This window comes from Tasmannia lanceolata, unplaced genomic scaffold (assembly GCF_043159265.1).
Source record: "Tasmannia lanceolata isolate RefF3 unplaced genomic scaffold, GAP_Taslan_0.1 ptg000006l, whole genome shotgun sequence".
Lineage (NCBI taxonomy): Eukaryota > Viridiplantae > Streptophyta > Magnoliopsida > Canellales > Winteraceae > Tasmannia > Tasmannia lanceolata.
In genome coordinates this window covers 7,714,587-7,729,713 of record NW_027518683.1, presented here as the reverse complement: position 1 = coordinate 7,729,713, position 15,127 = coordinate 7,714,587, and the positions used below count along the sequence as shown (strand labels likewise).

At 39.1% G+C, this 15,127-nt stretch overlaps 1 protein-coding gene across 1 annotated transcript; it reads right to left on the bottom strand.

The window, feature by feature from the left end:
* Window positions 1–8,437: 8,437 nt before the first annotated feature.
* Window positions 8,438–9,614, bottom strand: LOC143878301 (ethylene-responsive transcription factor ERF003-like). Its single transcript, XM_077380606.1, has 2 exons — window positions 9,471–9,614; window positions 8,438–9,113 (listed from the first exon to the last, which is right to left on the bottom strand). Exons 1-2 carry the CDS (start codon window positions 9,551–9,553, stop codon window positions 8,687–8,689), a joined length of 510 nt encoding a protein of 169 aa, XP_077236721.1. The 5' UTR covers window positions 9,554–9,614; the 3' UTR covers window positions 8,438–8,686.
* Window positions 9,615–15,127: the final 5,513 nt, after the last annotated feature.

The window sequence follows — 15,127 nt, the reverse complement described above, 5'->3', positions numbered from 1 at the left end:
ATAATGGGGAAAGCCGGCGTAAATAATAAGGACCAAAAGAGAAGGAAAAAGATTCTAAGCCAAAAGAGACGTATTCAATAACGTTACCGTTCTAAGACAAAAGAGGAGTGAGAAAAGATGACGCTGCTCACTAAAGTATTCAATAACATTAGCGTTCCAAAAAGTTTAAATTTTCCAACACGTTTCAAGCATCCATCCGTCTCTAGTTATTTCCGATGGCCAAGATAGAAACGAACCCAAGGTTCTTTCGATTCAAATACCCATTCAAACGAACTAAAAGAATCCTCGTGAAGCTTACCAATTTAATAGGCAGTAACGAAAAAGGAGGACTCTGTTGATGTCAGAAGGGTATCAGGGTATTTTGACCACTCGATTTAGAAGATTAGCCCGTGTTTCGTTTTTGTTTTAAAACGTGCACGTAATCATAATTTCCTCAAACATCAGTCCACATTCCGTACTTTTCTCCACTAACAAAGACCCTATCCTCTTTGTGTAAGAGGAAAGTGGAGATTTTATATGGTGTAAGCCCGTACTGTACAGTATTTTTCAAAGAATACTGTACAGTATTTTACAAAAAGTACTGTACGTTGTATCCGAACCCACCTATTCAATTTTTATTAAGAAGGACCTTCTATTAAGATAATGTCCGTCTAAATTTAAACTAATGAAGCAGCTGCATGTGGCAGTCGATTGATGGCTGAGAAGGGCTTACGCAGTGAGAGAAGATCTCATATGCTGAATGGAGAGATCTGCAAGATCGAGGCTTCCAAATAATCAATGGCTTGGATAAAAACCTTCCTTTTTGGTTAATGAAGAATGAAAAATTATGCTAAGAGGTTACCCATCTTTCTACTACTACTACTCATTCAAGCACAAGCTCTGCTCGTTTACATTCTGGGCTCAAAATTAATTATTAGACTCAAAATTGTGTTTAATTTTCAGTCAAATAATCAAAATCAATTCTCAAAATCCAAAATGAAATAGGCCTAATTTCCAACTTCAATTCTAAAGAGATTCTGTGTATTTGTGTTAGTATTTTAAAGACGTTACCGATGCTCGCCCAAGCACGCTTAACTTAGAGGTATGATGAGATTCAATTTATTTGCTGTGATTGTACCCAACGAAAAAAGACCAAGCACTGTGAGATTTTACAAGCCCAAAATCTATCAATATGTATGGTCATAAGATGATCCAAACCGTTCATATGTTGGGCCACAACGTATATGGATCGTACTTTTTGAAAAGTATTGGAGATGATAAAGCTTGGGAATTTGCTGCATTGACACCCATGCACTACTTGTACTACTCTTGGTCGTCCAATGTCACTCTTATCTGCGTGTGGGGTCCGCCGATATGATGGTCAGTCTGTCTCAATATTTGTGAAATAATACAGTAATTTTAGCCTTGGATCATGGTCCCTTGGGGTACTTTGGTTGTCCCATTGACACCCATGCACTCCTTGTATATGGAACTTCCTATTCAGAGGGCAGTACTACTCTTTACACATTTAAGCTTGAAAGTGCCTTTGCCTCTTAAAATTTTGAAGACTGCAATGACAAAATTTGAGAGAGAGACAGAGAGCTCTGGCTGCTGAAGTGCACATGGGAGTGCATTTTTTCTAACATGTATGCATAACATGTGAAGGGATGTGACTGATGGAGAAAATAGATATCCTGTCTCACAATTTGTCACTAGTATTTTCCATAAGACAGCTGGCCCTTAATTACTATCATAGCTTATGGCTCTGTTCACTTGTTTTCTAGCTGCAGGAAAAGAAAGGAAAGGAAAAGAATCTGACGTGGAAAACTGGAAAAGAAAGGAAAAGAATCTGTGAGAAAATTCCTTTTGTGAGAAAATTCCTTTGTTCACTTGGCTGAGAAAGGAAAAGAAAGTATGCAGGCAGAGTGGTTTTCTTAGGAAAGTGAACAGCGGAAAATGTCAAATCATGTCTAATCACAGAAAAATCTGGCTTACTGTCTTCTTCTTTCCTTTCTAAAGAAGGCAAGTGAACAGAGCCTATAAGCATACCAATAAAATGTTGAAAAGTTAGGTTGGCTTTTTTCTCTCTTTGTTTTTGTTTTTTTTGGGTAGGGAGGCTAGGCTGCAAAGCTTTCACGTCAGAGCAAGGATTCTTCACAAGAGGAAGGGCCCATACCTAAAACGAAATGACACGTACAGGTACAAAGCAAACCGCGTGGAGATAAAATTTTGGACTTATCGTCGAAGGCATGATTGTACTCACCATTTATACAAAGAGATTCGTTGTGATATAATTGGTTTTGACTGCTTTTTAAGGAAGATTTTACTTCCTGACTTTGTGCTTTGTTTTTAGTTTTTGTTCATTGTTTCTGAGATGACACTTCCCTTTCAAATACACCCTCTGATCAGAGGACCTATAATAGGAAAAACGGTGGTGCCGCACTTGCTTCAAAGTAGGGTCCAGTCTGAAACTGATAAAGACCACGTACTGAGATGGGTCCCATCACTGCCACCAATAAGAAGGTCACAACTCGAGTTAGTAATAAGGATCAATGTAATCAGAACTATTTAGAGATATGGAACTCACCTTGAGATATCCTTTCCTGATTATGGCTAGGGTAAGCATTCAAGTTTAGTAAAATCCTATTACTTTATTAGTAGAAAGGTATTTAAGACGAGCTCACCTTGCGATATCTTCCATAAATCTATTATCTTCCTCCCCCTCTCTCTAAACACCTCTCCAAGGACATTTGGGAGCCATGGTTACTTTGATCTTGGCGTTAAGTAACAGAAGAATATAGCCCACTTAAAGGAAGCTGATAGATTGTCCGAAAGAATGAACTTTTAAATGTTCCTACTGAACACAAAATCTCCCAATAGAAGCTATTATCACTAAAACAAATTTTCGTATGTGACGGCCATCGATTTTTTTAATCTTAGGATCAATTCTCTTGCAAATTAATGTACAAAGTAAAATAGTTTGTCTTTTGCAAAATGATAGTTGCACCACATTATTTTGACAGATGCTCAAGCGTGGGACCCACACCCCTAGACGGTGAGGTTGCTTGCAATGAATGATTATTCCTAATCATTCTTATGGGTAATTCATAATTGCTACAAATCCACAGTGTAGGTGAACCTAGCTACTGTGTGCTGGTTGATGTGGAGCCAACATCCTAGTTTATGTTGGTTTCAAGCACTGGCAGACTGGTGGTACCCACGTCTAAAACTGTTCAGGTTAGATCTCCAGCTAGGTAACCCAACCCATCTAACCCAAAATCAGGTCAGGTTGAGTTGCGTTGGGTTCGGGTTCACCTAGGGCCAAACAGAAAAATATAAGAAAAAAGCATAACCCAAAGAAAATCAAGATAAAATTAAAAGATGGAGGTCGGGTTCAGTCAGGTTGCCAAGGCCTGAACCCTAACCCAACCCAAAATTAAATTGGGTTGGCTTTTCCCGACCCTAACCCAACCCAACCCTAGCCAAAATCGGGCTGAACCCGTCGAGTTTGGGTTGAGCCCAACCCAAGTTGCACCCCTATCTCCAGCTATCATTACAATCTACCAAATAATTAGCTGAACATGTAATTTAAGTCCTTTAGTCAACAAATTCAAACAGCTCATCATGCATAAACTCATGAAACCTCTGACAACCTTTTGAAATAATTAAAGATCCTATTTATGTAGTATGGGATGATTGTGGGAGACAAAATCAATTTCCAAGTGGGTGCTAATCATGAAGAGAGATTGATAAGAGGTTCAAAAGAAAGTAAATAATGCAGGTAAAAAGGAAACTAGAAAAGGGATTAAAGTGAATTACCAAAACATAAATATCTCCTGATGAGTAAAAAAGCCAAAAGGGAAAGAAAATGTCAAGAAACACAAAATAACACACTGCTTACAGTTCATATTAAACTTGAAACTGAAATCTGTTCCCCTTCTTCTGATAATAGCACCCCTGTCTTTATATTAAACCTCCCTCATTTGGCTGTTACAGTTCCCAACAAACTATTAATAGAGAATGAAAATTGCCAAACATAAAAAGGGTGATAAGATCGATACAAGAGAGTGAGATTATCAGCTCCCTTTTCTTTTCATAAATCGTGAGGTATTTTACACTCTGGATTTCTTCACTGGGATCTTCTTTCCATTCCAGAAGGAAAAAGAGCGATTGGGAACAAATCATTAAGTAGTCCTGTGGCCCCGTTGGGACGGAAATTTTCTTTCTTCCCACAATTTAGAGGGAAATGATACGATCTTGGTTAATTTAGATATATAATATCATAATTTGAAGGTTACCCTGAGTAGAGATTGAGTAAAAATTGAATAGGATTAGTTCAGGTTATCTTTTCAGTGCGTAAAAAAGGTAGGGACTTTAAAAATTAATTTTCCTTTCCAAACATTTTCATAAAATTCCTGGAACCCAAACAGAGCCTATATGTAAAAATGTAAAAACAAATGAACATGGAGAAACTGACACATGAGATGATTGGATCGATTCATTTGGTGCGCAACCACTGGATTAATTGACTCTCGTTGGTCCCACCTTAATCAGTTTACCCCAGCTCTTGATCAGGACCTTGATGAAAAATGTGTCTTCCTAGGGTTGCAATTTATATATATAAAAAAAAGGATAAAAGAGGACTTCAATTCGTTAAATGCGGACCATTGATCGGATGGACGGATGGTTAGGGCTACCAATTTTGTGTAAACTTCAGGTTATGGCTCATCGATGATGCGCTCACTAAATGATGAACGGCCGGATTGTATATGCAAGTGACAAGTCACCCAATTACAGACACTAACACCAATCAGAAAAAGTAAAATAAAATTGTTTAACATTAGATACATTATCTTTTTATTATTTGTATCATCAAGAGCTAGATTTTGTCTTATTCTTTTAAGTCATCTGAGATGGCTGTTCTCGCATGCAAAAGCCGGGCACGAAATGGCATTCTATGAAATTGCCTAGCAAATCCCATTCATAAAACAAATTTAATGTCCATTTTTACGTCGAAAGAAACAGAGCCTAAGTGGAATGAAAATTGTTGGGGTAAAACTTCCCACCCAGTGAGGAGCTGATACATGGCACGCAGAGATGTAAAGGCTACATGGGTAAAAGGATAATTTCGTTGTGCTTCCAAAAACCCTAGAAAACCATAGCCACCTCAGCAGGATATACCCTGAAAACGTTATTTTGGAAAATCAGCCTAATAAAAAAAGAGCCCAGAAAGGCAAGATTCCTAAATGGAAGAGGATTCCAATATATAAAAGGGGACCAAACTTCGAGATATGCACCTCTCATCTAACATCTTACATTCATATTGCTGAGCCCTCAGAGAGCTCAGCTTGTACTATTACCGTATCTGATTTAGGCATCCGAAAGTAGTCTTCTTTTCAATGCTCTTTTGTGGTTGCAGGTTGCATGCCATCTTTCCGGGAGTCGGCTCAGTACAGGCCACTTTCTGAGATCCAGTACAAATTTCAGCAGCAACAAAAAAAATCAGGTTTATTTGAAGAAAAAATGTAAGTCGAAAACAGATTGAGCATGTGCTGAGACCAATTTTTGCGGTAGGCCAATAATCAGTCTTGGATTCACAATTGATTCTCAAAATCCAAAATAACTAGTTTATGATTATGACAACCGATTGTGAGCAAAACCTATTATTGGACTCAAAATTAAACATGGACTCAAAATTATGTTTAATTTTGAGTCCAATAATAGGTTTTGGACTCACATCAGTTGTCATAATCTTAAATGAAAAGGGCATAAATTTGAGTCCAAGAATCAGTTTTGGACTCACAATCGGTTTTCAAAATCCAAAACAGACAGGGCCCTAGAAAATGTAGTTGTCGACTGCCCGTTTGCATTCTCAATTATAGAATGTGTGGATCCATAAAACCACATATACATTCCACGTCAACATGTATTTGAAGGATGTGACATAGTATTAGCACAAGAGTACTGTCATTTTTCATTCTTGTTTCACAGTCTTCATTTGGAAGACTTCTTGTTTACACCCATTTTTGAATTTAAGATCGGTCACGTGAAATTCAAAATGGAAGTTGACAGTTATAGTAGTTTTCCTCTCAAAGATCAGGAGCTGTAGACAGTTACAATAGAAGGAGATGATTGCGTCCGAGGAAGAAGTCTAAGAACCAATTCAAAATATGCCAACATGTCATAATTTATCTTTACGATTATCTTTATACTGTACTTTACTTTTCCTTAGGTGTAGTTTACTCCAAGAATTGAAGTATTGAGGAATGGATTCATCACATCTCGTGAGCACTTCTCTTTAATTTCAGTTCTATATCCATCACACAGGCGCTTGTCTGTGTTCTTCTGTTAAGAATTTAACTGAATATATGTCGATTTCCACCAAGTCATTTTCATTCTGTGTGCATCGACGTTTTGGCAGTGTTGTTTTGACAAGTCCGTTGTTTTATAGGCATTAAGAGCCGAATGAAGAAGTGATGTTTCGCCTGAAATCCAATCCCAGGGGACAGAATCGATTACCCCTTGAATTGAATTTCGGAAATTCACTCTACTCATTTGCATGCCCGGGCACATCACACATATTACACGCACTACATTGAACGCACTACACACCTCGGGTAGTCAAACACACCAGCAGTACAATCATGGGTTTTTTATCATGGAAATTTGTGACAATTACACTTAAGATTACACTTAATTTTTGCATGTTCCAAACTTATACCCACCTTCCTCAAATATACTTTTTTCTTGAGGAAGCATTAATAACTTGCTTTTCTCCACCGTATATGGCCAATATGGAATATGTAAGATAATGTGACGTCTAGTAGACACTATAAAAAGGGTATTTTTAATGTTTAATATAAATACTATCAACATACAGAAGGAAATTATAATCTGATGATCAACTTGATTCCAAGATTACATGTTCTAGACTTCTAGCCACCCGCCCATTTTGGGGTTGTTCGACATGGGGATAGCTTACTTATGGATAGTTATCCCTCTGAGGAGTCCAACACTGCCAGCTATTAGCAGGGGATCACCGAATAGTCCCAAAAGAAGTTTCTTCTTTGAGCCATCAATCACATGGATGTTGGTTTTGATCAGAGTCAGGGCCGGAGCTACATGTAACATAAGGGGGCAGCTGCCCCTGTTGAGTTGGGCCAAACTCCTTAATAGGCCCAATTCAATTGGGCCCAGCATTATGTATAACCTACCCCACTTATGTATAAATCCTAGCTCCGCCACTGATAAGATTTGATTATCATGGGCACATACAAGATTGATATGTTAGTACTTTAATATAAAATATTATTTTAAAAAATCAATTTTAAAAGTTCTATTTATTCATGGTTTTGCCATCTAGTTTCAAATAATGAGCTTTTATATCTTACCTTTTAAAAGTTTAGCCCCACATTAGAAAATAGAAGAGTGTTCTCCTTGTACAGTGAACGCGAAGAGGAAGTGGGACGCTACATGCATGGGCCATCGTGTAGTCCCATAGGAGGAACACCAATGTGGATGCATAGGTACAGCTTATCCAGGATAAAGCTATCACTGCGATCGATGCGGATGCATAGGAACAGCTTATCCAGGATAAAGCTACCACCGAGTGACTTTAGCGTGGTAGATCCAGATCGTTCATTTTATGGCCTGAATATAATAGATGATCCTAACCATTTAATCATATGACTTTGAGTAGCTGAATGAGAATCCTTGGTCTTTTAAAGCTATCACCGCGATCGGATGTGGATACGGAGGCCTCAAAAGTCCACCACATTAAGTAGCCAAACAATTTCATTTTCAAAATCTAAATAAAGAACCTATGGTTGGTTGGCTGGTTTGGTTTATTTTCTGCAATTAATTAGGTAGGTCATGTGGGTGTGACGAATTTAGTGATCGATTATACTCTAAAACCCCATGAGAGAGGGGGGGGGGGTTGCACAAAGTCAGTTGGTGGGTCCTAAAAGCGCTTTTGAAGAGTCAAAGCGCCAAACATGGAGGAAAAGTAGGGAAGTTCCAGTTAAAAAGCAGATGAGGAAATGAGAATGTGAGAAGGGAAGAGGGGTAAGAGTTGTAAGTTCATATTAATAATCACCATCCCTTTCAAATCTGCCAAAGACTGCTGACATTGTAAGACATGTGAAGTCACATGCCCTCCAAACAACCCCAATCATGGGAAAAAAAAATTACCATCCATTCGCCCTTGAAAAATCATTAAAACATATCCCTTGTCATTTCATTCCCATCCCATCCCATCCACCAAAGCATATTCTCAACCCCCCTGCACCAAAACAAACACTTAACTCCCTATGCCGTCGAAACCCCAAAAGAGTCATTCAAAAGCAAATGGGAATTGAACCTTCCAAATTCCCTACTTTTTTTAACCATTTTGATCCCAAATTCTCAACCTTTCTACTACTTTTTCACCATTTTGATCCCAAATTCACAACCTTTCAACTGGGTTTCCTGTTTTTCAACTTTTCTACTACTAAAATGCCAAGATTATATTTTCTGAATTCTGACAATATATGTCACTAAAAAGCCCAGATAATACATAATGCATCTCTCACTGTACATATAACATGCTATGAAGGGTCTCATAGGAAAAACATGCACCTAGACATGATCTAGAGATCTAAAAGCCTAAAACATAAAATGGGGCAGTTGGAAAAAAAAATGAGTTACATTAGCATGTGAGTCTTAACTTCTACAGAGTAGGTGGCAAAAGCTCCACTGAACCAGAATCAAGCAGTTCCTCAATCATCTGTTGTATGTGGTCGTCCTCAAGTGAATTGAATTGCTGGTGGTTGTTCTCCACCTCAACTTTCACGACCAAATTAGTCTCCGGCGCAATTGCCACCGGAATTTCAGATTTCGAGGAATTCCGATCGCCGGCCCTCTTGGGTTGGTCTTTAATTATGGGTTGGCTTACTTGGAGAGAAGCCAAGTGGCATCGATGTAATTTTGCCCTCAAAGTTGCTGATAAGAACTTGGAAGAAGAGGAAAATGATGCATTGGGATTGTAAGGGAAATTAGTTCTAGCCCGTGGCCCGCACATCAATCTCGCTGCTTCGTCGTAGGCTCCTGCAGCATCCTCGGCCGTCTCGAACGTACCTAACCAGATCCTTGTTTTCCTGAAAGACCAGTACATCAAAAGCATAAATTCCTCTAACTTTTGGCAGCAAAAACAAAGCTATAGTTACACTTTTACCAATTATGGGTTTTTCTAAGTAGCGTTTAAATGTTCTTGGAAACATTAGTTAAAAAAATCCTTCAATTATTTATGACCCCTTATTGGGAATTGAAAACATGGCGAGGGGTGTATTAACACATTGAGACTAATCTGGTTCGCATACCACATTATAAAAGAACTTCAAAACAGCACTTAGAGAACAACTGAATTGTGGCTAATCATGCTTGTTCAACTTGACTTAATGAAGCTTTTTGGAACTGAATTGTGGGTTAAAGGTACGAATTGGGGTGAGACTTACAATAAAGGGTGGCGGATTTCAGAAACCCATGAGCCCCAATGCCTCTGTCGAACGCCTCGGTATCTCTGTTGTGGCCTTGCCATGCTAATGAGGTTTTCAACACTAATGGGGGAAGAAATGGAGAAAGAAATGGTTTGAATGGGTGTGGTGAGAAAGAGGGTACAAGTGTGTGAGTTGGGTGGGCTTTTGTAGCATGTTTCTTCCTTGGGTCCAGTTGTTTCCTTTTTGCCTTCTGGCACCCAATTTGTGCTTGGGACCCACAAAAGTTTTAGTCATCATTTATTTTCTCTCTTTTTTTCCTCCTTTCCTTACAAATGACCACACGGTACCTTGTAAAATCCAGCCTGGTTTCTAGGAGTGCAAAGCGGGCTGGGTTGGGTCGGGTTGAGGCCAACACTAGCCCAACTAAAGGACTCAAAACCTCAACCCAGCCTCAGCCTCGGGTCAATCATAACCCTTCCCCCTTTAAATCTCTCAATCCGAACCCCACTCAGTTTTCCAAATCAGGTCGGGTTGAACAAATTGGGTTTGGGTTGGTCCTAGGCAAAAATGGAAAAATAAACATAACCCTAAGATTTTGCAATCGTGATAAAATCAGGATAAAATTAGGTGGATGGGTTGGATTCGGATTGGGTCGGGTTGCACAAGGCTTCAACCCTAACCCAACCCAAAATTAAATCGGGTTGGCTTTTCCTAACCCTAACCCAACCGAACCTGAGGAAATGCGAACCCAGACCGTGCTGAAATCAGGTTGAACCCGGCCCAAGTTGCACCTCTAATTATTAAAAGCACTCGTTGGAAACTTTGCATTGGGGTAAGTCGATCATTTTTACCTTGGCTGAGTTTTGGTCCCAATCTGAGTTTTGCCTCACTTGGTCGATCAAATCTCCTTTGATCCTACTAATGTTAATGAAAGTTTTGACCGCACCAATCATTGACTTGCTAGAATCAACTCTCTTTTACCTTGGGCAGTAAATTGGATTTGAGCATCACTTCCCAAAAAAGGGAAGTGATAAATCTGCCCCTTTTGATTACTTGGGAAATCCAGCAGTAGTGTATCAATGACAACGACTGTAGAGGGGCTGATGTACTTCGTATCAGAAGGATTTAATAGGGCTGATTGCCACATACACTGCTGCCGGATGTCCCAAGTAATCAAAAGGGGCGGATATATCACTTGGCCTTTTTTTTAGTCGATAGTGGGAAAAGCATTTAATGATATAAGATGGGACGTTCTAACTTGAAGTTGGGTTTTTAAGAAATTTGCCTATGGGCTTTACTCAATTGAAGATCTGAAGTACTATCATTGGAAACGAAGATCCATTTTGGAGTTTATGAAAAATAAGGTTTCGTACAAAAATTAAAATATTGAGTATTTCGACCATTTTGATAATAGAACAAGGGTTTTATGTGGTTAGATTATTTATCTTCATCACCATTATTAGTTTTTTTGATATCCTTGATCTCTACTGTTCATCCAATGGGCTTCTTTGTGGGTGAGTCACTGTGCAAAAATCATATTGATCATAGGATATGGTGGTTAACCTTGTGGCCCATCGATAATCCACAAAAAACTGAACCCTGCATCCTAAGTTGCACCTTAATATTCATTTGCGGGCCACCAATAACAAAATTAGGATGCTCTTATTGGCCTTATTTGCCCACTAGATGGAGCGTCCAGATCAATGACAAGATACATTCACATGTCGAATACATTGGAAGTGCACCATAATATGGTGAAGCTCATTTTTGCCTCAGTTCTACACACCCACACAAACGATGAATGATCAATGTACATGCCACAATACATGTGAAGAATCCAAATTGTTAATCTGAACTTTCTACATAGTGGTCCCCATCTTAGATTAATCATTAGGTGAGGGAGACAGAGAGTCACGGTAAATGCAGTAAATGTAAGTAATCGGCTATAAGCGCTTTGTAGAGAGAGAGAGAGAGAGAGAGAGTTTATTTGCTATGCTCGCAAAATCTAGTGCTACGCTCGCAAACCGTTCATTTGTTGGGCCACAACGTGAATAAGCTGTACATCGGAGGGTTAGGATCATCCTAGGTACAGCTTGTTTACGTTGTGCCCAAACATTTGATCGGTTTGAATCATTCAATCCAGTGGCCCCACTGTAATTTTTGAAAAGAACAATGGACTTCAAGCACACACACGGCCAGGGACGGAGCTAGGAACTGGCTCTAGGGGGGGGGGGGGGGGGGGGGGGGTAGAGGATGGTGGTTTTATGACAAATACTAAATTAATATAAAGTAAAAAAAATAAAAAATGAAAGGTTGACATAAATTTCAAATAAAATGCTTTTAATTTAAAAAAAAATTCATTCTCATTTATTTCTCTACCCCATTTAGTGATGAAAACACTCTCATTTTTCTCTTGTTAATTTGTGTACTGTAATAATCAACTGGGGCTTCAATTTTATGACATTTTTTATAAGAAAATAAAATAAAATTGGAATATGGAAATAGAATTCATGGTTAGAACAGGGGGAGATCTTATACGGTGTTTGAGGTTAAAGTCCAGTATTTTTCAAAAAGTACAGTGGGCCCACTTCATAAGATGATTCAAACTATTTATCTGTTGGATTTGGCCACAATGTAAATAGGTTGTACCCTGTAAATCAGGATCCTAACCCTCGGATTTATAAAATTGTCCATAATATGCAGTCCCTCTACAAATCAGAGGGTTAGGGTCATCCTATGGAGATGATCCTATGAGGTTGTGGCCCAACAAATGAATGGTTTGGATCATCCTATGAAGTGGGCCCAACTTACTTTTTGAAAAAATAATGGACTCCATTCCACACACTAGAAAAAAATGGACACAGTTATACACTTATTTTTCTCCCTTTAAATATTTGTCTCCCCTTCCTTCCTACTACAAATGTATCTTGCTTTTGGACCCTAGAGGCCTAGACATATTAGGTGTTGAAATTTAGAATGAACCGTAGAGATGAAGATCTTAAATGCTTTAAAAATGCCACAAAAATAGCTGTTTTTGGAAACAAGGTGAAATCCCTTAAATACTTAATTAATTTTCTAAGAAAATGAGAGATTAGGAGAGATATCTTAGGAAGGATAAACTTGAAAGGAAATCATTTCCAAAACAGGATTTCGTTTGGATATTAAAGATGGACAGACTTTTCCGCAAGATCCTAGGGGTGGCGGGCAAGATTTCATCTGGAGATTAAAGAGAGGCGAACATTTCGGCAAAATCCAAGGGGGCGGGCAAGATTACATTTGGAAATTAAAGGGTAGCAGAAATTATAGGATTGCATGATCGTAGATTAGGTAGTTGCGTTGTTAGATTAGGCAGCTTGATTGGATTAGGATGATGTCGTCCTAATCATATCAAATCTTATCTTTATCTCTTTGCTTGTTTGATCTGCAAGACTGCAACTGTAAGTGCTTATTTAAGCACCTGTTATTGTTAATGAAAATTAGAATCCAAAGCTGGTGATTTTGGTTAGGGATGCATTGGTTTTGTATTTATTATACTTTTTGGTGCAGTCCGTGGGAGGTCACGTCATGGGCTCTAAATAGAGGAGAGCTTAGTACAAGTCATATAGGGAGAAGACAAAAATCAGGGCCATGTTTTGGAAGCTATAGCCCTTCCACACTGCTCATCCACGTGACTACAACTTCAAAACACTACTAAAACACCCCCATTTCTGCCCCCCTCCTCCTTCCCCAACTTTGACCTCAATTTCCCAAACATTCATTGCATCTCCCTTCATTTCCCAACCCCACACGGACTACGAACTTATCTGCCTACTATTTTCTAGCCGTTACCCCTGCGAGACTAACAAAATTTACTCAGTTTGTCGGACACCCATTGGCCTAACAAAGGGGGGGCCCACCCTCGTACCATGTCAGTTCCCAACTCGACACAGCTGGGTCCCCCGCTTTTTCTACCATCAGGAAAGCCCATATAGATAATGTGAAGACTCCATGCATGTTCCCAAACTCAACGCCCATCTAAATCTGTTGTGTGATCTCATCTGCCTTGAGGTATGTATGAAAGTAGAAAATTAGATTCGAAATTTAAATGAAGATGACATAAGAGAAAAAAACGCGTAATACCATCACAACGCCCACAACCTTTATTTGTTAACTCTAGGTAAGGAGTCAATGAGAAGAGGTGCATGTGCTCATTCTTTCCTTCTTTTTTTCTCTTTTCTAGACAGAGGAAGGAATGCTTCACTAGGGCACGACCTTACTGTAAATTAATGTGACAACAAATCCATGTGGCACCCACCAAACCGTATGCTCTAATGAAGGCCTTGTACATTTGAGAGGCCTTGCTCTGCACCTTGGCGTGTATACAATTTTTGTCCATTGTCAATGTTCACTGACAAAATAACACGAGTTACTAGATGTTCGAAAGCATGATTTGGACAATTTTTGGGCTACAGGAGATCCAAAGAAAACCCTATCAAGTGGACGGTTAGGATCAATCGTGACAGGTAGGGCCCATACCTTTATGGGTGCACCACATTGAATTACCTTTCTACTTCTCTCTCTCAACAAACTTCCAAATCTAACCGTCAATCACTACGCATTCGCGCTCCGAGAAGACAATGGATGGAGACGTCATTACTTTGATTTGTAACGTCCTTGTTTTATGTAGAAACCTCTCACATTTATGTATCTTTACCTTCTGGTTTACAGCTAAGATTAGAAAAGAAAGTGGAAAATTTTTGTCAAAGGGTGAGGTTAAAGATGGGGCCCAGTAAGCGCGTGGGAGATAGAACAATGTAACGTGGGTGATGATCGATGTCCCCTCTGGGCTAGCCTTCTTGCGTGGAGACCCGGTCCGAGACATGCCCTTCATCCCGCCCCTTCTCAGCAATCTGAAAACGATGTTTTAGGTCACTCCCACAACTACCATCCTATTAAAAAAACAAAGGCAATCAAATAAACCCACTAATCTTCACAGTTTTTTCTTATGGAAATGATATCCACAGTCCCTTGTTTTGATAATGCCACTCCGAGCTCTATTAACCCTTTATAATTGGCTTTTAGTGCATTTTATCTTAAAATCTAATTAGAGAAGTGCAAAGTAAAGAGTGGAGTGCCTTTACTAAAACAACGAATATCAATTCCTCTTGCTTTTTATGCACTTTTCCTACTCTTTCTTACCTACATGCATTTATAGAGATGTTCTATAATCTGCACTTGTGCAGTCTCTCTCCAAATCGAAGGTCTATGATTAACCTATGGAAATGAGTTTTCGGGGACAACCTATTTACATTGCGGCCCAACAAATGAACGATTTGTGGGTTCACTGTACTTGAAAAATACTAGACTTCACGCCCATATAGCATATAAAATCTCATATATGCTATGCACCTCTTTTGCCATCTTTTATAAGAGAATTCATATGGTGGTCGGGCTGCCTGCAGTTGCAGCCCAAAAGAAGAATGGGCCCAGCCCATATTGTTCAGGCCGGGCTAACAAATGAATTAGATCACCGAAGCAATGTGAGCCCCATTGTATTTTTATGGTGCACATGCATGGCCTTCCACAATATAAATTCTCGTTTTACATATAGTAGCTGTATTTGTTGGAGAAAATGGGTTGGGGATGAATCTTGGTGGAAATGTAGTGCAAAATGACGCTTCAAGGAGTGTTACAGA

Bases quoted from the DNA above. Each gene is read 5' to 3' on its own strand.
- LOC143878301 (XM_077380606.1), bottom strand. From the start codon at position 9,553: ATGGCAAGGCCACAACAGAGATACCGAGGCGTTCGACAGAGGCATTGG. The intron at 9,114-9,470 runs GTAAGTCTCACC...CTGGTCTTTCAG, and splicing joins GAAATCCGCCACCCTTTATT to GAAAACAAGGATCTGGTTAG.